The following is a 24,671-nucleotide window of genomic DNA, read 5'->3' as shown; positions in this document are numbered from 1 at the left end:
TTAGTCTGTCTCTGTGTATTTAAGCAGAAGGACTGAGCCTGTTGCCTTTGCCTGAGCCTCAAACCACTTTGAAAGAGCTTGAAATGTATATAGTTCAAGTTATTTGCAGTGACCTGATTCATTAGTAGGTCAGCAATGTTATGCAAACATATCTAAGACTGTTTTGGTTTTTGAGAGGATAAGAAAAGGAAAATAATTTACCTCTGTTTTGGACAGCTGTAGTTGGTTGCGTAGCTCGTCCCTCTCTGTCTCTAAACCCTTTCTCTCTTCTTCTTCGGTTTGCATCTGCTCCTCAGCCTGCACAAACCAACACAATAAAAAACTATTATCTCATTATTTCATAATTAAAGGGTTAGTTCACCCAAAAATGAAAATTCTGTCAGTAATTACTCACCCTCATGTTGTTCCAACCCCGTAAGACCTTCATTCATCTTCGGAACACAAATTAAGATATTTTTGATTAAATCTGAGCGCTGGCTCACTCCTCCATAGGCTTCTAAGACACTATAACTTGCTGGCCCAGAAAATGTATTAAAGACATCGTTAATACAGTCCAAGTGACTACAGTGGCTCAATCTTAAGTTTATAAAGCGGCGAGAATACTTTTTGTGCGCAAAAACAAACAAAAATAACGACTTTATTCCACTTTTCATTTCCTTCTCTCTGGGCCTCGAGTCTTTTCACGTAATGTTTAAGCGTAGCGCGTCTGTGTTGCACGTCACCACGTAGGCTCACTATTGGGCGACGCTGGTCATGTGTGATACGTGGTGACGTATTTTTGTGTTTTTTTGCGCACAAAAAGTATTCTCGTCGCTTTATAAACTTAAGATTGAGCCACTGTAGTCACTTGGACTATATTAACGATGTCTTTAATGCATTTTCTGGGCCAGCAAGTTATAGTGTCTTAGAAGCCTATGGAGGAGTGAGCCAGCGCTCAGATTTAATAAAAAATATCTTAATTTGTGTTCCGAAGATGAACGAAGGTCTTACGGGGTTGGAACAACATGAGGGTGAGTAATTACTGACAGAATTTTCATTTTTGGGTGAACTATCCCTTCAACAAAAATATCAGATCATGCATCAGATCTTTTAAATACTGCTTTTAGTAGTAACATGTTCTGTTTTAAAGGGGGCAAATAGTCCACATCTTTGTCTACATCAAATTTTTTCCTTCCCTGAAGTCCACTTACCATGTTAGTCATTTACATTTATGCATTTGGTAGAAGCTTTCATCCAAAATGACTTCCATTGCATTTAAGTTATACATTTTTCTCAGTTCATGCAATCCTTGGGAGTTGAACCCATGAACTTGGTGTTGCAACATTCATGCACTACTGCTTCGGCTAAAGAAACACTTGTACATAATTAGGAACTTTATAGAAACACTTTCTTGTAACAAAAAAATTATAATATAGAATTAATTAAATATTACATAACCATTTTCCGCTTTCTCTAACTCTTAGAATTAGTTCTCCCAAAATGAATTTTTTTTTCATGTCATTCTAAACCTTCTTTCTTTCTTCGGTGGAACGCATAAGGAGATGTTTCTCTTTTCCCGAAAGTTGCTCTTTTCCAAAAAATAAAAGACAACTTAAATTTCACTCTATGGCTTCAGATAGCTCAGAATATAGTGCATGAGTTTTATGGACTTTTGCCGTTTTTATTGTGCTATTTTTCTTTTCTTTTTGGAGCTTGAAAGTTACTTTTACATGAAACAGAGTAACGCGTTTCATGGAAGAAAATCAGTCATGTGGAAATGACATGATAGGGAATAAATGATGAAAGAAGTTTTATTTACGAGTCAACTAAACCTTTAAATATAAGCGTTTTTTAGTTTCTGTACCTTTAAGAGTTTTTATGCAACTGACTTGTTATGATATGATGGCTAATCTCTGTTCATAAGGATGGGCCAAGTTTCTGAATGCTGAATATGCGTCATATGTTAATGTGGTTCTGATTTTAAAATGACCCATTTTTGCAGCTTAGTTTACACAATTTGTCTAAATGGACTGGGTTTGGAGCTTTGCATTATGAATAATGATTTATGTCTTTATACACAGCAACAAAGGAAATTATTTTTATGTCCCCTGTAACAGTAAAGACACTAGTATAGATGAGTAAAAAGACAGATTATGTTGGTTCTTAAGACATTCTTAAAATCCTATAGTCAATCTTTTAATCACCTTTTTTATTGAAAAAATGAACGTAAATGGCCATTTAAATATAGCAAACAATATAATTGGCATTATAATGCCAAACAATATAAAATCAACATCAAATTGAGAATCAAATCAAGAGAGGAATCAAATCAGAAAGTCAGTACTGATAGCCAGCCCTTCACACTAGCAGCAACAGGAGCAAATGGGAAGGTATGAAATTATTCGCAAAGCTAATGCATCAAGATTTCTGTCATGAAAAGTTTCAGCTGAAAATGATAACAGCAGCTGAAACCTGTTGTTGTACCTGCTGTGTCTTCTTCTTCTCTGCATCCAGCATCGCGTGCGCATGCCGCAGCTCACTGGCATGTTTGCGTATCACTTCTTCCAGTGCTTTCCGAAGCTGTTCTTTAAGCCTTACTTTCTCTTCTTCCATCTTCTGCTGCACCTGTTTCTTCTCTTCCTCCAGCTCCTGTCTGTCATTCTTTCTTTCATTCTCCACCTCCTGCTGAAGACGTCTGATCTCCTCAGTGTGAGCACGCTGCAGCTCCAGACGCATAGAGGATAGAGCATCTGCATGCTGAAACCCACACACAACGCTTAATGATATAAAACTGTAATCCTGTAGTTTCAAAAGAATGACAAAAAAAGAGGTGTCAGTTTTGATGTTTTAAGATGTTCTGAGCGTTTGGCTGTTTCTGTGCATACTAACTAATGCTTTTAAAACAACATTTTAAAGTGTGTTTAATGGAGAGCCTGTGGAGTAGTTTTCCAGTGTTTATACTGTTCTTATGTAATGTTTTAAATATGAGGTGGGGTTCTCTGTTTTATTTCCTATAAGGAAAGGCCTGTAAGGTAGCGCAAAACTGAAGGGGACTGCTCATTTTAACAATTTATGTTGGTTTTATCCATCCTATTTATTGTACTTGCTGATTCGTTTTAACTTAAAGGGTTAGTTAACCCAAAAATGAAAATTATCCCATAATTTACTAACCCTCAAGCCATCCTAGGTGTATATGTCTTTCTTCTTTCAGCCAAACACAATCAGAGTTACATTAAAAATATATATAAAAAAATATCCTGGCTCTTCAAGCTTTATAATGGGAGTAATGGGAGTTTTTGAAGCTCCAAAAATCACATCCATCCATCATAAAAGTAATCAATATGGCTCCAGGGGGTTAATAAAGGCCTTATGAAATGAAGTGATATGTTTTTGTAAGAAAAAATATCCATATTTTGAACTTTATAAACTATAATCACTGACTTCTGGTAACGGCTGTACGCGAGCGAGTCAAGTTCTGGCAGAAGAGTGACCTCTGACCCGACATATGACGTAGGATGTAGGAGTAGCGTAAGCTTAAGTGAGAGTAGATGCCTCTCGCGGTTCAAACAAATAGGGCTGGACAACAAACTCAAGCTCCTGCGACATTTTTCTTTAAAAATTCTTGTTTTAGACTTCTAATTTGTGACCGGTGCTTTGTTTTGCTCTATCCTCTGCACCTCCACATTCGTCAATACGTCATGCGTCGGGTCAGAGGTCACTCTTCCGCCGGAACTAGACTCGCGTACGGCCGTTACCGAAAGCCAGTGATTATAGATTAAGTTATGAATATGGATACTCGCTTCGTTTCTGAAGGTCTTTATTAACCCCATGGAGCCGGATTACATGGATTACTTTTTACACCTAGGATGGCACCTAAAAAAATGTCCTTTGTAAAAGCTTTACCAGGCACAAATAATCCTCCCTTTAGATGAGCTCACAAAAATAGTTAAATGTTTTATAACTACCTAAATTAATCATGAATCACAGTAGGAATGCATATTAATAAAGCATTTATTAACACACTGAGTAACTATTACTATATGTCTAAATAATAATATGTATAAATGTAAATTTAAATAGTTCATTAATCATTTACTTGCACTTTCTAAATGATCTTTAACTATTTACTAATGCTTAACTAATTAGTTAGTATAATTACCCTTTTATATTTTTTATAAAACATTTTTTTTAATTAGCTTTCTTTCTTTTTTTTCAGTTTTAGTCATTTTAGTACTTTATCTTATTTCAGTTATTTTCCAAGGCAATTGTTCTAATTTTTGCTAAAGTTTTTCATCTAATATTTATATATATATTTTTTCTATTACTGAAAATGATTTTTAAAGGAGTCATAATGTAGAAATTTCACTTTTTCCACGAGAATCAATGTATGTTATGATTGCATAATGATTATACACTGGCCGGGAAGCCGATATTTAAAAGTGAAGCGTTTGTTTACCTCAGGGTTTGTAAAATAGGCCACGTGCACGCGCACGAAAAAACGAGATTTTGATTTCTTCCCCTTCTTGACGTCAAGACGGGGGAGGATATACCAAATATGGACACCGCAAACCTATGCCGCGGGAAGCCCGCCCCTCTCCCCCTCAGATTCAGTTTAGTTGACTCGAGAAAGATGGAGAAATCGAGTGCACACCTGAGATGCTCTGTGGGTGACTGCCACAAACAACATGCAAATGTGTTTTATCTACCAAAAACGGACGAAACTATCAGGGAACAGTGGATGAAATTCATTTTTAATGACGCTGTCCCAACAACTCTTTCAAGTGGCGTATCGTTAGGTGTGTGTGCTAAACATTTTACACCGGAATCTTTTACAAATTTGGGGCAGTATCAGGCGAACTTGGCCTCGAAGCTCCGTTTGGGAAAAGGTGCCATCCCAACCATCAGGGACTTGCCAGAAATTGAAAAGGTAAGACTGTGTTTTTATTGCTCTACTGTGGTTAACAAATAGCAGCTAACTGCTAATGCGGCTATTGTATGTAACGTTACCTTCGAGGTAAACACGGGGAATGGACTCTACGAATGCTAGCCACATCTTTCGACTTTGTTTTACACTAGCAGCTACAGTAGTGACGGTACAGGAGTCCATGCTCAGTGGCTAAAACTGTTTAAATGCAAGTATGAAAACAATATACCACTAAACATTATTAGCCAAACTCATGCAAAACATGCAGTTTGAAAATAGCTTTCAGTTAGTGGGGCTTCTGTAAGAATGTATATGGCAATGGTGTATTTTTTCTTTTTTCTTTGGTTGTGATTACAATTTCACTAACAATAAGTACCGTCACATTTATTGAGCTATTGCAGTATTTTGTCTATGTTTTTGTACCGCTTGGAAGTAGTAAAATACTTTTTTTTTTGCATGTGAGTCATTTTTTTTTTCAATCAACGCGCCCCTCATTTGCATTATTATAATGACCGTCCACGACAGCCAAAACATCGCATCAGATCTCGCGAGACAATAATGCCTTTAGAAATAAGGGTCTGAGGGGCTCTGTGTTGATTTTTTTTTCCACTTTTCTTTTTTAGAAGTGCCTAAAATACTATAATAGAGCATTTGGGTATCCAAGGTAACACAACATTATGACTCCTTTAACAGTTTTGGTTTTAGTTAACATTATCAACATTGCTGACACGGCCCCCAAACTCAAAGAAAATCCTGAGTTTCCCCACTCATGTGCATTCAACTCATAAATACAATCTTTCCAACATGACTTGAATGCAACATTAAAAGCGTGTGGGCATGGCTTGCCTGTTTGAGCATGCGAGCGTGGTCATTAGATCGGCCACTGTTCTGGAGCTCCAGCTCTTTGTTTCGAATCTTGAGACGACTGAGTTGAGACCTCATCTCTTCCACTTCAGCAGAGACCCTCACCTGAGATGAACTCTGACTCATTAACTCCTCTGCAGAAATGAGAAAGATGATGATTAGATCAAAGGAAGCAGAACAATCAGTGAACAAGCTTGTAATCACAACAGTACAAGACAATCATTTCAACAGAGCTGAACAAAAAAAAGAATAATTCGACAATAGAACAATTAACATCAAATAGACTATAAACGATGAGTGCTGACAGTAAACTATCAGCTTATTTAATACTGAAATGCATTCTTTTTAGTACTTTAAATGCATTAGTGATTTTTACGATAATTAAGGCGGTTAACTTAATGTTAAATTAATTAATTATATATAAAATAATGCATTAAACATTACGCATTTAATCATGCCATGTAATCCCATGTTTAATTTCTGTAAAAATGGATTACCCTACACTCAGAACAATTCAAGCTTGAAGTACCACAATTACGCTTTTGCTTTGATTCGTGAGATGCAGACAGACGGAATGCATTGCAAATGGAATGGAACAGAATTCTCAGAACTAGAGACACATTTTTCATATTTGAACTTGACAGCGAAAACCACTGAAAAAAGGGATGTGACACATGCAAAGAGGCCATCTGATACAAGTCTACATGAACCAACAATTATAAAACAATAGCACTGACAAAACACTGAAAATGCTTCTTGTGTGAAGGTCACACAAGTTTACCTTAGACAGACTGACAAACTCGATTTCAAAATGAACGTCTGTGGACTGTAAACTTCTGTTTAATGATATGGAAATAAAACAAACCTATAGATATACTAACTTTGTAAAGCAACTTTTTATGTTGACTATTTAATGATTTACTAGGCTATCTTTAAAATATCTTTATTTAGCGGCAGTAAATACTGATTTATATGGAAGCTTGTTTCCGCCAATGAATAATAAATAAATAATAATAATTGCGACTTTTTATCTCAAAATTCTGACTTTTTTCTCACAACTGCGATATATCAAGTCAGAATTGTGACTTTTTTTCTCACAATTGCGAGATATGAAGTCAGAATTGCGAGATATAAAGTCGCAATTGCGTGATATAAAGTCGCTATTCTGAGAAATAAAGTCGCAATTGCGAGATATAAAGTCGCAATTCTGAGAAATAAAGTCGCAATTGCGAGATATAAAGTCAGAATTGCGTGTTATAAAGTCGCAATTCTGGGAAATAAAGTTGCAATTGCGAGATATAAAGTCGCAATTCTGAGAAATAAAGTCGCAATTGGGAGATATGAAGTCAGAATTGCACGATATAAAGTCGCAATTGCGTGTTATAAAGTCAGAATTGTGAGATATAAACTATTCTGAGGTAAAAAAAAGAAAAGAAAAAAAGTCAGAATTGCAAGATATAAACTCGCAATTGCGTGTTATAAAGTCAGAATTGCGTGATATAAAGTCGCAATTGCGAGTAAAAAAGTCAGAATTCTGACTTTATAACACGCAATTCTGACTTTATATCTCTTTATATTTAAAAATTATCTTTTAAAATGTTTTATTTTGTGGCGGGAACAAGCTTCCATAGATTTAAGTCATTCATTTGATAATAATTATTCAGCAAATGCAAATAATTTGATCAATAATGATAAGAAAATAGATACACAACATGCCTTGCACTGTGCATGTGTACCTGACTTGCTCTGTAGCTCATTCTCTTGCAGTAATAAGCGTTCTTTGGCAACAGCTAACTCCTCCTCTGCTTTCTTTGCCACAACCTCAGCCTCAGCCACCCGGCGTCGCCCATCCTCCAACTGCTCCTCCATGTCCTGGAAGAGAAATTAATAACTATTACAATTGCTTATAATTAGGTTTAGAGAATGGGTTAGGGGAAATCCCTAACCCGAAGTATTAACTTTCAATGTATTACTTGTACTGTTTGTGATATTGACATGAATGACACTTCAAATCATGAGGCTCGTTGAGGAAAAAAAAGATAACTTGCACTGAAGGAAGCACCAAAGCCATATGTAAGGGCCAGATTTAATAAACATTCTTAAGAATAAAATTATTATTAACTGCTATTTTCTCGTTTTTAAATTAAGAATAAAGTTAAGAATATTTTGTGCACCCAATTTCTTTACCTGCCTAAGAAACATTCCAGTAAACACTGATAATAGGGATTAGAAGTGACAGGAGGAGACAATTATTTTTTCTTTGTTGTTTATGTACAGTATTTTATGTACCCTATAGGGCTTGTTTCTGAAGTATGTTATTTTGGGGGTTTTGAGATATTTTGTAATAAACTTGATTCAGTCATACACATTATATTTGTTATTGTAGTTTCATAATTAGTTTCTTTTTTCTTTATTATTATTTCTTTCTTTGTTTAGTTGGAGGCTTTAAATAAGCCCTTTTGGGTTTTCTGCCTCTCCCTGCACAGTATATGGATTGTACTTTCTTGTTTTTCTTGTATATATTTTATATTTGTGCAAAATAAATAAACTAAAAACTTAAGGATTTGGGGAGATTCTTAGTGCATTCCAGTGAATTATTGATGGGATATCGTAAATTAAATCGGGAGCACACCACAAATGCGGAGTATATGTTGTCTTCATCCTGTTACAGCAGAATACAAATGGAAAAAAAGAAAACAATCAGGAGGAAAAGAATGCAGCGTATGAAAAGAGCTTGCCATAGATATAGTTTTACCATGTCACATTAATACCAAGGGCCCTATTTTAACGATCTGAAACGCAAGTATCAAGCGTGAAACTCAAGTAACTTTGTGGGCGGGTCTTGGGCGCTGTTGCTATTATACCGGCGGGATAAATGACTCTTGCGCCCGGCGCAAATCTAAAATGGGTTGGTCTGAAGTAGCTTCATTATTCATAGGTGTGGTTTGGGCGTAACGTGAAGTAAACCAATCAGAGCGACATCTCACATTCCCCTTTAAGAGCAGGCGCGCTTGTTACATGGCGGCTTGCTATTATAACGGCGGATTTGCCAGGCGCACGCCAGAAGCGGTTCACAGCCGAGGAGACTGGCGTTCTCGTCAGGGCCGTAAAAGACAGAGAAGTGACATTGTATGGGGATAGGAGAAACCCACCCAAATTAGCTTAGGTTAAACAGGCGTATAAAAACTTGGGTAAAGTGTAAGCTAGATTTATGCCTATTTTTTCACATCTCCATGGTCACAACAATGATTTCCCTCGTGTGGAATATTTTTCCTTGTAATAATGTATGGTTTTCTAAAAATGAGAACTGCAAAGATAAGCAAAGTGCATGCGCGTTGTGCACACGCTACATTGATTATGGCCAAGCATGCACCCTTAAAATAGCATATAATAACATGCGCAACGCGCCACTGACTTTAGACTAGGTTTTTCCTGGTCAGTGGCGGAATTGGTTTCTAAACCTGCAAAATAGCACCACGTTTGCGCCGGAACATGCCTCCTGTTTGCCTCTTTGCGCTGAACCGCCCCCGGGAGCGCAAGTTAATTTCCTAATTTACCTACGTGCGTCTGTGGAGGGAAAAGTCCACTGTGCGCGGGTGCAAAATAGGAATGATACATATTTTCCTGACGTCTGAAAATAGAACGTGAAGGAAATTTTACAGCTAATTCAGTCAAACTGACAGATAATAATTATTTATAGAAATTCATAATTATTTATTATAAATAATTATTTATTATCTTAGAAATTTCCTTACTTCAGAAGAAATTTTCGTGAATCTGATCTCAGAATATCACTTCTGGGTAGGATCTTTTAACTAGGAGCAGTACTGATCCACAATCTGATTTCTGACTTGATGCAGCCTGAATCATAATAACACCATGTTCATTTGTTGGCCAGAGGAGAATTGGCCCCCTGACTGAGCCTGGTTTCTCCCAAGGTTTTTTTCTCCGTTCTGTCACCTTATGAAGTTTAGGTTCCTTGCCACTGTCGCCTCTGGCTTGCATAATTGGGGACACTTAATATTCAACAGTATTATTGATATGACTGTACTGACGCTGTTGTATGAGACCTGAACTGAGCTGGACGATGACATTACTGCTTTCCGCAGAGCTGCTTTATAGATTAAATGAACTAATTTAACAGTTGGTGATCTTTACAATGGAACTGAATGACACTATTTTCTTTTAGAGCTGCAGAACAGCCGAAATGAACTCTGTTTGCATCAGTGAATCATTTTTCTGTTATCAGCTGCTTTGAAACAATCTGTATTGTATAAAGTGCTTTATAAATAAAGGTGACTTGACTTGAGCAGTAAGCAACTACCCAGAACACCCTAGCAACCACAAAGCAACACATTAAAAACCATTCTGAACACCCTAGCAACAACCTGACAACCACCAAAACACCACTCACATCTTCTTGATAAACCAAAAAAAATCTAGTTGACCGTTATCCTGCTGGATCCTCTTATTGGATCACCTCATAGCAGAGATGAACAACCGAAACTGCATCACCTGTCAGGCCCATGAAGTCCAAGATTCCAAACGGAAGTGAGCATCCCTATGCCCTACTCCCTTCGAAGGGCAGAGCACTCGAAGTGGGGACTTTGGAGGGATCACAGCTCTTGCATGCCATTATGTAGCCGTTTGGAACGCACTTGGTGAAGGGAGCATCGAAAGACAACGTAATTTCCTCATTATCTTCACCTGGGATGTTCCCATGACAACGCAGCACGGTGTTCATCAGCTGAGTAGCTGTTTCTTACGACAGAAATGTCTTATTATTGCTGTTAACATAACTGTTGCAAACATACACTCACCTAAAGGATTATTAGGAACACCTGTTCAATTTCTCAATGCAATTATCTAATCAACCAATCACATGGCAGTTGCTTCAATGCATTTAGGGGTGTGGTCCTGGTCAAGACAATCTCCTGAACTCCAAACTGAATGTCAGAATGGGAAAGAAAGGTGATTTAAGCAATTTTGAGCGTGGCATGGTTGTTGGTGCCAGACGGGCCGGTCTGAGTATTTCACAATCTGCTCAGTTACTGGGATTTTCACGCACAACCATTTCTAGGGTTTACAAAGAATGGTGTGAAAAGGGAAAAACATCCAGTATGCGGCAGTCCTGTGGGCGAAAATGCCTTGTTGATGCTAGAGGTCAGAGGAGAATGGGCCGACTGATTCAAGCTGATAGAAGAGCAACTTTGACTGAAATAACCACTCGTTACAACCGAGGTATGCAGCAAAGCATTTGTGAAGTCACAACACGCACAACCTTAAGGCGGATGGGCTACAACAGCAGAAGACCCCACCGGGTACCACTCATCTCCACTACAAATAGGAAAAAGAGGCTACAATTTGCACGAGCGCACCAAAATTGGACAGTTGAAGAATGGAAAAATGTTGCCTGGTCTGATGAGTCTCGATTTCTGTTGAGACATTCAGATGATAGAGTCAGAATTTGGCGTAAACAGAATGAGAACATGGATCCATCATGCCTTGTTACCACTGTGCAGGCTGGTGGTGGCGGTGTAATGGTGTGGGGGATGTTTTCTTGGCACACTTTAGGCCCCTTAGTGCCAATTTGGCATCGTTTAAATGCCACGGCCTACCTGAGCATTGTTTCTGACCATGTCCATCCCTTTATGACCACCATGTACCCATCCTCTGATGGCTACTTCCAGCAGGATAATGCACCATGTCACAAAGCTCGAATCATTTCAAATTGGTTTCTTGAACATGACAATGAGTTCACTGTACTAAAATGGCCCCCACAGTCACCAGATCTCAACCCAATAGAGCATCTTTGGGATGTGGTGGAACGGGAGCTTCGTGCCCTGGATGTGCATCCCACAAATCTCCATCAACTGCAAGATGCTATCCTATCAATATGGGCCAACATTTCTAAAGAATGCTTTCAGCACCTTGTTGAATCAATGCCACGTAGAATTAAGGCAGTTCTGAAGGCGAAAGGGGGTCAAACACAGTATTAGTATGGTGTTCCTAATAATCCTTTAGGTGAGTGTATATACATTTTATAAAAAAAATTTTTTTTAAAGTTTTTGCGTTATATATCTGCGTGTGAGTGTATTTCCTTGCTCTCAACTTTAAAACTTGCCGTCTCATCTTTGGACCCTGCATTACCGAACACATTTCTTACCTATGAAACTTTAAACGAAACAAAAATGTGTGAAATACTACGAACAAAACAAAACAACTTGAATTGCTGTGTTTGTAAATTAACTCGAACTCTCCCGCCATCTAGGTTTAAAATGAACCACGAGTATTCGCTGGGTCACATGACCATAAATGATCAAATTACTTCCTTGAAGGGACCACCGCATGTTCCCTTCGCTAACGGCCTTGTGGAAGGGCCCTTCATGAAGGGATCTAGTTGGTCACTTTTGTTTGGAGCACCCCCACAAATGGCGTCCCCTTCCCGAAGGGCCCTTTAAGGACGCAAAAATGCCATTTGGAATTTGCCCTTTGAGCCAACAACTCTTTGATTACATCACAGCAGCTGCTCTGAGTTTGTAGATCTGAGGTTCCTCTGATTAATTTTCTCTGAAGGATGTCAAGCCAAAGCAGAGAAGAGAGGGTGTTACTCATCTCACTCTGTCTGGCATTTTTAGTCACGTCTAATGCGCATTAGCCGCAGTGTAAAAAGCTGCGTCAGAGATGGTGGTGTCAATGTTGCATGCCTGGCAACTCTTACTTATTTAATCACTTGGGTTTATCCTGTTCTAAAAACAAAGTGTAATGACTTACTTTTGTGTCCCACATAAAACAGCCTATGTTATTTTTATTTTCTGCAGGTTCTGTGCAGACTTCGCTGTAGAAAAACTGGCTGCAGATCTGTAGGGTATTGTCACAGACTGTTTAAGTCGGGTATGCCATCTGTTTCTGCACAGCTGTGTGTGTCTGAGTGACGGTAATTGTGGGTGTTTGTCTGATCCCTCTAATCTCTGTCTCAATTAGATTCGGAAGTGTCAGTCACAGCGGTAATTACTGCCCCCTTACAATGAGATGAACACCCCGCTGAAAGGTCAGTTACACATGGCCACTCAACTAAATTTATGTGAACTGGCTTGTAAAGCAATACTGATTTGTTTGTACACAATGATTTTTTTTTTTTTTTTACTATGCATAAATAGGAAAATGTATATCCACCATATAAATATCCATGAATTACCAGGCCTGGAAGACACAATTTCCAGTTTTTGATAAGGCTTGTTTTTTAAATGAAATAGAAAACATGAAAATCTCACTAGACAACAATAGCACTCGACAGCCCTGATCAATTTAACAAACATAAAATACCATAACTAAAATTACTCTCAATTTCGGCTGGTCCCATCAGGGATCTCCACAGGTCGCAGCTCCATCATCGACATATTTATTTGGCATATGTTTTACGCAGGAAAACTAAATAAAAACTCAACATATTTAAAAAAATAACACCCCAAAAAATAACCAAAACTAAATTGGTTTTAAATTCATTAAAATAATCAATTAATAATAATAATAATAATAATAATAAATACATTAATAAATAAAAATATAATGACAATTTTGATTATTGAAAACTATAATAACTGTGGCCAGCAAGTTACTTCAAAAAAAAAGTTATTCTTTAGTCTATTATGGGAGTAAAACACTTCCAATCTTAAGTAAAAAAACAATTTCTTGAAATAAGAATAATGCTTAATACCCCAAAATGAACACAAAGAAAGTAGAAAGGAAAAACATTCAAGATAAGAAATATTTAAGGGTGTTAGATTGTCTCAATTCACCTGGCATGGGCAGATGTGCCAAAAACTGAATTTTGGACCCTGTGTTTGGGTATTCATGTGTACCTCTACTCTCTCCTGAAGTTTGCTGCAGTGTCTGTTGCTCTCATTCAACCTCTGTTCTCGAACCTCCAAGTCTGTCTCTGCTTTTCTCAGCCTCTGCTGAAGCGTTGCATTCTGGGACTTGCGGTTTTCTTGCTCTCTCTGGTGCCACTGGTTGATGTGTTCATTAAGGCTCTGTTGTAGTGTCTTCTTGGCTGCCTCCTGCTCCTCCCTCCTCTCTTCCTCCACGTCCTTCACTCTCTTCTTCCACTCCTCCAAATCTCTCTTCCATTCCTTCTCCGCTCTCTCCTTCTCCTCCCTCAGAACCTGTAACTCCTTTCTCGCTGTTTTCAACCTTTCTTCACACTCATCCTCTACTCTTTTTCTCTCCCGTGACTCTCTATTCCGCTCTTCTGTTTCTCTGTTCCTCTCCTCGATCTCTCTCTTCCTCTCCTCCTCCACTCTATGCATCTTCTCCTCCTCCTCTCTCTTTCTCTCTTCATCTCTGGCTCTGCGTAGCTCTTGGCACTCGTTCTCTAAGCACTTGTTTTCTTCTTGAATTTGTTGCAGTAATTTGTGTTGGTTGTCTCTATCTGTCTGCAGATTCTGGTAGTCTCTGCGCAGATCAAATGTCTCTTGGGTTAGCACAGCTATGCGCTCCGCAAACTCTATTTCAGTCCTCTGTCCACGCTCCTCCACCTGAAATGGACACACATTCACACATCCTAAGATAATGAAGTGATTCAATCCAAGTTGTATTTAATATACTTGTAACGAATCCATATACAGAAGATATGTGTATGTTTGACCACTTATGTTTTTACTTCCTCTACGGTGGCCTGAAGCTCTAGAAGGCGTGTCCTCAGGATAGATGCTGACTCCTCCTCTTCCTCATCCTGACCTGTGGTTGGCTGGAGGCTGCCCTGTGTCTCCGTGGCAACACGGCGTAACGATTGCAGAGTTGCCTCTTGTTCCTCATTCTTAGTGTTTAAAGAATATATGACCTATACAAAAACAAACACCCATGAATATTATTAAGATACAGTTATAATGGCAGGACAGCACAGAAAGAATTGATCCACACTGTGGATTGCAGTGCCAGTATTCCAGGTGTACAGCGCTAAGCTAACAGTCTTGTTCTTGCTGATGAAATCTTCCATCCCTCTGATCCAATCAGTTGTACACCCACAGTCTGCAGTTCCTGAGCTGCAGTTTATCTAGTACATGAGTGTCTGTCAGGCACGGAGCCAGGATTCGATTGGATGGGCCAGACCAATTGTGGGTGGGCCTTAAATTAAAAACGTTATCAAATCACTGTTTAACCTAATAAAAATGCCTGACTAATATACTGTTATATTATCTGTACTTACATAATAGAGATTTTAATAGCTTGATGCTCTTTAAATATTTTGTTGCATCGTAAAAAGGACGGACCTATCCGCGATCGCTCTCCTTGGTTCTGACCAAAGAAGAGCGCTTTGGAATCTCCATTACGCATCATACCTGGCTGTGCTTTAGCGCATCTCTCTATAGACCTAAGGCCTATAGACTAATCTAATATTTGCCCAAAACATAGTTTAGTTCTGCTCGTATAACATGAAGCCGAATATTTCACAATTCTGTTTTCAACAATACAGATCAACAGCACTGCCCGACAGTTTCAATCAAATCCGGTCATAAGTGGCAATAGACCTTTTTGACGATTTCATACAACATTCATTTATTTCGATTTCATTAACAACAGACTGAGCTTGGCTTATTATACAGAGAAGATGCATTAAAATGTAGCCTATAGGCTACTACGAGATAATAACTAATACATTAGGCTACCGCCAATTCATTTTTAAAATTGTTTTTAAAACTCGACTGGTGCTAGGTGACGTCACCTTGCCCCATTGGATCCACAATAAGCTATGAAACTTTGAAAACTAAACATTTAGACTATTTTAGCACAAATGATGAGCTTATTTGCCGATTTTTAATAATTCTTGACCAAATTAAAATATATTAAAGGTTTTTTTTGTGTGTTTTTTTTTAAAGAAAAGTTTTGGGTGGGCCTGTTGAAAAGTGGGGTGGTCCTAGACCCATAACGCCGTGCCTGGTGTCTGTTATAATGCGCATACGTCTGTTTTAACCTTGGTTGTGCACAGCTGTTCGAATGTGTTTGGCACTTTGACATTGGTGTCCCATGGCATTTCCCAAGCATTAGAGGCACTAATCCCAAGTTTTTGTTGTGAGAATGTCTAGATATGTTAGATAAACTATTTTCATAATATAAAATTAAAACAACATGAAAAGTAGTAAGTTTTAAACACACAAGATCTCTGCATCACTCCCTTAAATTGAGGATTTTAAGATCTGATGAATTGATATTTAATCTATTGTAGTACGAAACTACAATTCCCAATCCCACCCAGTCTCAAACTCCCATATTTTGTGCACAACCACATGATTTTTTCTTCATTACAAAATTTCAACATTCCATTAAGTTGTGACACCCAAGAAGAAGCATCATTTGAACCCTTTCTACACTATGCTGGGAAGACAAGTAAATCATTTAATGTTTTTACAAATACAGTGTGATGACTTTATTCTTGAATCTAAATCGTTCAATCCGTTATTATAAGACAAACAATTCTTAAATATTTTTCTTTCATTTATGGAAAATAGAATTTTATCAATTACTACAAACAAAACAACATTTGGTCCCCAAACAGCTACTGAGTGGTCATTTCATTTAGACTAAATTTACAACCCTGTTTTCCATTCTGCATAGTTTTATTTTAGTTCAATTTAACTCTATTTAATGATTATTGTTGTAAAAACACAAAAAGTACACAAAATGTATTTTGAATGGCATTATTTTTTATTCACGTTTGAAAAAACACCTCTTATAAAAATAAACAGAAAAAAGTTTTTTACATTTTCTGAGGGTTAATCACCTCCTTTCACTGACTATTTATTTTTGACCAAAATAACAAACCAAAAAAACTATTTTGTACCCTATTTGTGGAAAGTGCATTTGTATATTTGAGCCTGAATGTGTATGCAGCATATGAGAGAGGCCTAATATTATGTGTCACTTTGGCTCTTAATCAATGTGTCCTACCCACAAGTCCCCATGCCTGGGGTGTCAACAGATTCCAAACGTCTCACTCATCCCTCCAGCGGGTCGTGTGTTACCATGACGCCTCACTGTCTGTCATTAATCGCCACTGCAGCAGAGCTGGACATTCCGTATGATAAACTGCCAGGAAGTCACTCTCTCCTTTTCACTCGCCCGTCTGGCCGTCTCTCTCTCACTATCTCTTTGCTTGGCCCCCACAGTGTTTCTAAGCCAACCACCTTCTCTCTCTCTCTCTCTCTCTCTCTCTCTCCCTCCCCTGACTCCACTTTATAACTTCACCCTCTGTCTATTTCCTCCCTCTCTTTTTCTCTCAGTCCATGAATATGAACTCTCATGTTTTACGGTGCACAGAATTAAAGGGAAATGTCATATATCTGTACGACTGAAATGTCTGCTAGCTTTATATAGAGTGACAGCACTCATAAATTAACTTGCAGACTGGAACGGACTAGGAAAGAGAGAACATTAGGATAAAGAGCAGATTGAAGGAGGAGAGTGAATGACTTTTGTGTACATAAATGAAATGAAAATTTAACATAGAAAATGCATAGAAATTTGTCCCTGTTTTCATCCTCTGCAAATATGGCACCTTGTCAGACTAAGGTCCATGCTAATGAAACCTGATACATGCGGTCTTAATTTCCTTCTCCCTCCTTAACAGACACAAATGACAGAAGCACATGCGTTTCATCCATTTGTCAGCATTTCAAAAACTTTATATAACAGCCATTTCTGGCCCAGCAAGTGAAATTAATGTGTGTGTGTCTGTGTGAGTGTAAAGGCCCGTTAACATCAAAACTGATAACTATAAAGACAACTATAATAGCGTAAACACTAATATTTTGTTTATTATAAGCGTGTGCTGCAGTTATGTCATCTGTTGTTTTAAATCCTCAAGCTCTTTAAAACGAATGTCCGCCACGGTGGCGGAGGACGCGGGCGCGTGGGAAGGTTCGGACGGTCGGGTGTGGGAACACCCCCCCTTAATGCAGAGTGGATTCTGATTGGCTATTAATGGTTTTATCAATCATCAGCCAGAAAAAAATTATGTTACCATTATATCTGTGGTGTGGACTTCCCTATTCTCATATAATTATTGTTATAGGCAAGTTATCATCATCATTGATGTGAATGACCCTTAATGCTACTGAAAAGTCAAATAAACATGGCTGTGTATTGTTGCTAATATGTGACCCTGGATAACAAAACCAGTCACAAGTCGCACGGGTAAATTTGTGGCAATAGCCAACAATACATTGTATGGGTCAAAATGATCGATTTTTCTTTTATGACAAAAATCATGAGGATATTAAGATCATGTTCCATGAAGATATTTTGTAAATTTCCTGCCGTAAATATATAAAACATTTATTTTTGTGAGTGAATGCAGCACAATTGTGAACATAAATGGACGACTTTAAAGGCGACTTCTCAACGTTTCGATTTTTTTGCACCCTCAGATTCCAGAATAGTTGTATCTCGGCAAAATATTGCCCTACCCTAACAAACCATGCATCAATGGAAAGCTTATTTATTCAGCTTTCATATGATGTGTAAATCTCAATTTAGAAAAATTGAAGCATGTCTGCTGGTTTTGTGGTCCAGGGTCACATATGAGTAACCAGATTTTCTATGTCTAAGGTTTTCAGCTATCTTTGTTTGATTATGAGTGTGAGTTGCCTTGCCTAGCCAGACATGGGACAAATCTGGCCAAGAACTCTCCAAGAGGCCGTCTAATATGTAAAGTGACCAACCACAGTTTGTTTTAGTTCAGTTTATTTGATACAAATAATACATATGAAGTCAGAATTACGAGATATAAAGTCAGAATTGCGAGAAAAAAGTCAGAATTTCTTGAATTTTCAAGTTTAGAATTGCCGGATATAACTTGCAATTGCGAGTTATAATGTCAGAATTGCGGGATATAAACTTTAAAAAACAGACTTTTTTTTTTACAATTGTTTATATCTCGCAATTCTAAAATTTAAAATTCAAGAATTGTGAGATAAAAAGTCACAATTATCTTTTTAATTATTTTATTCCGTGGCGGAAACCAGTTTCAATAAATACCAAAATAACAGGCAAAACGGTGCGCAAAAAAAGTCCCCAACCAATTCTAAATGTCTTTTAAAGATCTGAAGTAATATCACGGTTTTTGATCGTGGACGATTAAAGGTGCTCTAAGCGATGTCACGCGTTTTTTAGGTTGAATTTTTTTTTGTCACATACAGCAAACATCTCCTCACTATCCGCTAGCTGCCTGTCCCCTGAACACACTGTAAAAAAACACGGTCTCTGTAGACAGCCCAGGCTCCACAAACAGCAACAAAAACAAACTAGGCCAACCTGCACCACGAAACATAACAAACAGTGTTCCAGCCAATAACCGACAAGAATGATTTGGGGGTGGGGGTTGGGGGGTTAGTGCGTGTGCACATGAAGGGGGGTGTGGGGTGGGGAGTGGAGGAGAGAGAAGCATGAAGAGGGAAGTTAGCTAGATGAGAGATGTCCAGTTCAAGTTTATTGTCTTATGCATAGTACAGAGTACCACAGCAATGAAATACAATGTGCCTTGGCACTCTCTCAGCACCAGTAAAAAAATAACAAATATAATAACATTAAAATATCCAAGCACAGTAAACATAGTAACTACGCTCAAACCCTCCTTCCTGTTGTACTATCATTCAGTAGCCTTATTACCTGAGGGTAAAAACTATCCCTGAAACGTGATGTGCGTTGGGATGCTCTGCAAACGTCTCCCTGATGGAAGGTGGGAGAAGAGATTATGTGCAGGATGGTAATCCTTACCTAGTGCCTTCTTAGTGCTGCGTTTCCAGTAAACGTTTTGGAGCGGTTCAAGTGGAACCCCAATAATTTTAGATGCAGTTTTGACCACCTTTGTCAGAAGATTAAGATGTCTTTGACAACGACAACGACTAACGTTAGAATTATATTCTCTTGAATTTTTATATGGCCGACACTAGGGCTGTTGGAACGAATTCCGAAATTCGAATATAATTCGAATATTAAAAAAATCAATACTATTCGAATGCTGAAGTTCCTATTCGAATATTGCTTTTTTATGTATAGATTTTTTTTTTTTATGCAATCTTGCCTTTCTCGCCGCCTTGGCACACACATGTGAAAATTAAATGCTTTTGTTTCGTCTGATAAACAATAAAGTTTTTGAATCGTAACACAATTGTGCACGTTATCCACGCTGTATCATCATAACAACTGTCAAAAGTCGCGGAGAGGAATGTCTCCACGGTAACGGAGATCAACAATTTGATTCTCAGTCTACATTACAACGTGAAAACGGCGTCTTCAAATATATCCACTTTGGAGTGCGTTTTCATTAATAAAAACGCCGTCTCATTGTGGACGGAAGGCCAAAACGGAGAGGAAAAATATACGTAATTTTTTTTATGACAACTTACAACCTGACAAGCTAGGCGATCTGTCCGAGGAACCGCCGCTAAAACAGGCAAGAATTACTTATGTTCTGCCTCTCTCTCTCTCCTCATCACGGGGCTCAACTGCTACCAGCTGTCCGCCAAAAGGCAATAACAGACAAACTGACGGTTTATCTGTGAAGATATGAGACCGATCAACATCACTCATTGGCGATCCATAAGACTGTGTAATGTCGTAAATATTAATAATAGGATGAATTTGAGCATTTAATATTCGAATATTATTCGAATATTAAATAAAATAAGGAATGGAATTCGAATAGTATTAAAGAGGAAGATTGACAGCCCTAGCCGACACACAACCAAAGAGACGAAGTTCCGATGAACAAATAGCAAAGAAGATTGAAAAGGAGAAGGAAGTCCTGAATTTACATCGGAAAAGCCTGTTTCGGGAAGCATGGAAGGGAAGGGAGGGGGAGGGGACGGGATGAGGAGGAGAGAGGGTTGAGCTAGCCTCCGTTTTGATTGACAATACTTCGAACGTCAACAAGAAGTGACGTCACCCAACATCGCTTAGAGCACCTTTAAAATGCATCCACGGCCTGCTTTTGAAGAAATATCGTAGTATCAATCGTGCTCAAGGGCGTAACTTTGGGTCTACCATTGGGGGGGTTAAACTCGCGGCATATTTATTTATTTATTGAATAATTTTCTTGTGTAAAAGCCAAGGTAACATGCGCGCGAGTACTGAATTGAGCTCTCTTTCGTGTCTGAATGGACAAATACACACAACATTATGTCGAAATGTCCGTTTTGGAGAGTATTCACGTAAACTATGTTGGTTATGTCTTAAACAGTTTTGAGTGTATTGGATGTGCATCAGCGCACGTCACTGGACATGATCCGACGTCTTAAAGTGACAGTGGGTAATAAACCTAATGCGGTCTGTGTATTGATCAAGCAACAAAAGGAAAAGAGAAAAGCATTCACTGCTCGTTAATAGCTTTAATAATAATTCATTATATTTAATTCATACAAATAAATATGTCTGCTGCTTGAAAGAATAAAGAATGATGATATTTTTTAGATATGTTGTCACCAGTATTTATTAGTTATTTTTTAATCCGACCAACTCCAAAACGTTTTGAGCTGTATGTATTTTTATCTTAATTTTCGTATATGTAAAAAAATATATAAAAATAAATTCTGCATGAATACAAAAAAGCATACACTCCTGTTATTTTTTTATTAAATCTGTTTTTTACCTGTTTACAGATAATTACTTTGAATGGAGCTAAACAAATATAATACTATATATCATAAACATTTTAATGGTGTTTTTGTTATGTGACTAACAACTATAGATGATAATAACAAAGTACAGAAACAACATGTTTATTTTGGGACGGTTGACATTCACTTTAGGACGGTTCAAATCGTTTTTCAGGACGGTTCCAGGACGGAGGTGAAAAAAGTTAGTCTGGAGCCCTGAACAGCATTAAAAACTTTCAAATAGAGAAAATGAAAGTGCAATTATATTATCACTTTGCATGAAATAAGACTCAAAAGTAGATAAAAAAAATGTGTGTTTGCATTTAGCCTCTGATAACATAAAATTCAGAAACTGAGAAAATACAAGTGTGGACTAACGTTAGTTGTGCTTTGATTCATTTTGTCACTTTGCAAACTCCATGCAAAAAGAACAAAATAATAATAATAATAATAAAAATAAATAATAATAATCTCAAATTGAGCCGGAGGTGGTAAATTCCTAATAATGTACGTATTTTTTTTTTAGGTATTTTAATAAGATAACTTACCTAAAATACGTTGCGCATACAGCTCAACTAACGCGATCGTTATAAAGGTGTTTGAACAACAAAACACATCCACTTGCACACATTTGACAATCGGAATATCATATATATCCTGCTATAGCTAACAAATTTGTGAAATTTTGAATAAAAAAGGAAATAAAAGCAGATCATCAGTCATTCAGCGTGGCTGCGGTGTGACAAGCAATGAATGACGCGTCTCCATGGGAACCATAAAGTGATACGATCAATAACGGTCGCCTTGAAAAACTTTTAAACTTACGTGTGTAAAGGTTAAGTAAGGCTTACATTTAAACGTGTCTTTGTTTTGTTTTGAGTGTATGGTCAATAAATAAAGGAATTAAAAAGTTGGGCACAAATCCTGTTTGTCGCGCCCCACTTGTCATGGCTCTATTCCCCACCAGTGGGCCGCGCCCGCGCCCCACACTTTGAGAAACGCTGAGCTAATATAGGGGTACCTCCGTTTGGTCAGGATTTTTCCTCTTTTTGGCTGGTGTCGACCAACAATGAAAAATCGTTGTCTGGCTGCCTTTCAGTGTCCTTTTCATCTTTCCATCCGTTAGCATGCTTCTCCAACCATTCATCCCAGCGACTGCGCAAAATTGTTAACAAACTTGGTAGAGAAAGCGGGTTGGGTAATACCAAGTAGGCTAGTCGGTGCGGTGGGCGGGGGTACATTACAGCTTTTTTTAAAATATGATACTATCTTTCTTGCTGGCAAATGAAATTAATAAAGAAAACGAACAAAAGTATTAATTCGGAATATTTCATATTTATTTTAATCTGAATGATGTGATGATATTGGGGGGGGGTTATATTAGCTGGATCTGATTTTTGAGGGGGTCATGACCCCCGTAACCCCCGTGCAAATTACGCGCATGATCGTGCTACAGTGCATTCTATCAGTGTAGTTCTGGCGCCTCCATCTCAACATACTCAACGCAACGTACATTCACACGTCATCACATGTTAACGCAGTGGTTACACTCACGGGACGGGACATTGCAGTTCATAAAAGTTCATTATTTGCCTGTGCATTAAAGCTTTGCCGGTTAAACTTTTCATTCGCGTGCTGTTGCGCGGTTCTAACTAACATGCGCTTAACACCCGAAGCACACACTAAAACGTCGAACAGTGCCTGGTTACTGGACTAAGTTATTATTGCGCTAAAGTCAAATACACAAACACAGTTGGTTAACTTAGTGAAAGCACACATTTGAGAGAAAATAGGGTGCGTGTCATATGGGTCCATTAGATGCGCCGGTCTTAAAGTGATAGTAGCCCAATAGTAAACATGATGCAGGTTGTCCTTGAAGGGATAGTTCACCCAAAAATGAAAATTCTGTCATTATTTACTCACTCTAATGTTGTTCCAAACCAGTATTCATTTCTTTCTTGTGCTGAAAAAAAAAGAAGAATATATTTTGAAGAATATGGCTATCCAAACAGTTGCTGGTCCCCATTGACTTCCATAGGAAAAAATATACTATAGAAGTCACTGGGGACCAGCAACTGTTTGGTTACCCACATTCTTCAAAATAACTTTTATTTTCAACAGAAGAAAGAAACTTATTCAGGTTTAAAACAACTTGAGAGTGTAAATGATGACAATTTTCATTTTGGGGGGAACTTATTTATAAAACAACAAAACACAAAGAGAAAATCACTCACTGCTCTTGACTGAGAACTTTACAAGTAGCTTTAATAAGAATCAATGTATAATATATGTGATGTCTTTCATTTCTTTCTTGAATGCTACTGTTAAATACACCTGCTGTAGCTGAAAAAAGAAAGAACTGTTTATTTAATTTGTATATTACGTTGTGTATATAGCCTATTTTTATTTGCAACCACTTTGGCATAATTGTCTGCCATTATTTTTTTATTTCATATTTTGTTACTTTATAAGGCTTTGTTTTTAAAATAGGGAAAGTAGTTTGGCTGTAATGCTCAGTCACTTGCAAAATAGTAAAACCAACATGAAAGAGAATCGTGATAAAATCGTGAATTGTGATTTTCCTGAAAAGAATCGTGATATGATCATTTTGCCATATCGCCCACCCCTAATCTGAAGCAACAAAAATCACAAACATTTTACAAATTAAGTGATTAGTTATTCCTCACAAATGTTCATAATGTCATCCTGATACTTTTTAAACAATTTTGTTTCCTGGAAGAATTATAAAAAGTGACCAAATGTTAGGTTGCAGTCACTCAAAGCAAACAATGCTGTCACAAAAGCATTGTTAGCCAACTATGATCGCAAATTCCAACATTACCAACATTGTTAAACGATTCTTGGTTTCCCAAAACCATAGTTCCAACACAACACAAACAGCAATGCAAATGTAGTTGAAGTTACAGCTCTCACCCTGTTAGAAGCATCATTTCTTAAATAGATCATATTCTTGAGCAAAATAAGCAATCTAACATGCAGTACATTCCACATTTTTCAATTTAAATATACTTTTCAATCTATATTTTTTAACCCACAAACAATTAGCGGTGCTTTGAAGAGTGCGCAAGTGCGCAAGGGAATGCCACGATAAATTAAACATTAAAGAAGGCAAAACGACAGGAAACATGTTCTTCACAGCAGTGACTCGAAGAACTTATGTTGAGGAGGAAAAAACAGCTTTCTATTGTTCATCTAAATTAACTATAATATTCTCACATTAACTGCGATTA

General features: G+C 37.7%; 1 protein-coding gene across 1 annotated transcript in view; it reads right to left on the bottom strand.

Moving 5' to 3' along the window:
- fam184b (family with sequence similarity 184 member B) overlaps positions 1 to 24,671 on the bottom strand; it is a 44,467-nt gene that overhangs the window by 14,696 nt on the left and 5,100 nt on the right. The window contains exons 2-7 of the mRNA XM_084402048.1: positions 14,430 to 14,609; positions 13,630 to 14,304; positions 7,504 to 7,639; positions 5,750 to 5,901; positions 2,464 to 2,736; positions 202 to 297 (exon numbers count right to left, since the gene is read on the bottom strand). Coding sequence (XP_084258174.1) covers positions 202 to 297; positions 2,464 to 2,736; positions 5,750 to 5,901; positions 7,504 to 7,639; positions 13,630 to 14,304; positions 14,430 to 14,609 — 1,512 coding nt within the window. The remainder of the gene's footprint in view (positions 1 to 201; positions 298 to 2,463; positions 2,737 to 5,749; positions 5,902 to 7,503; positions 7,640 to 13,629; positions 14,305 to 14,429; positions 14,610 to 24,671) is intronic.

This window comes from Rutilus rutilus, assembly GCF_951802725.1.
Source record: "Rutilus rutilus genome assembly, chromosome: 2".
In the NCBI taxonomy this organism is placed as follows: Eukaryota; Metazoa; Chordata; class Actinopteri; order Cypriniformes; family Leuciscidae; genus Rutilus; species Rutilus rutilus.
Note: the sequence above shows the minus strand (reverse complement) of the source record. Positions and strands in the feature narration are given on the sequence as shown.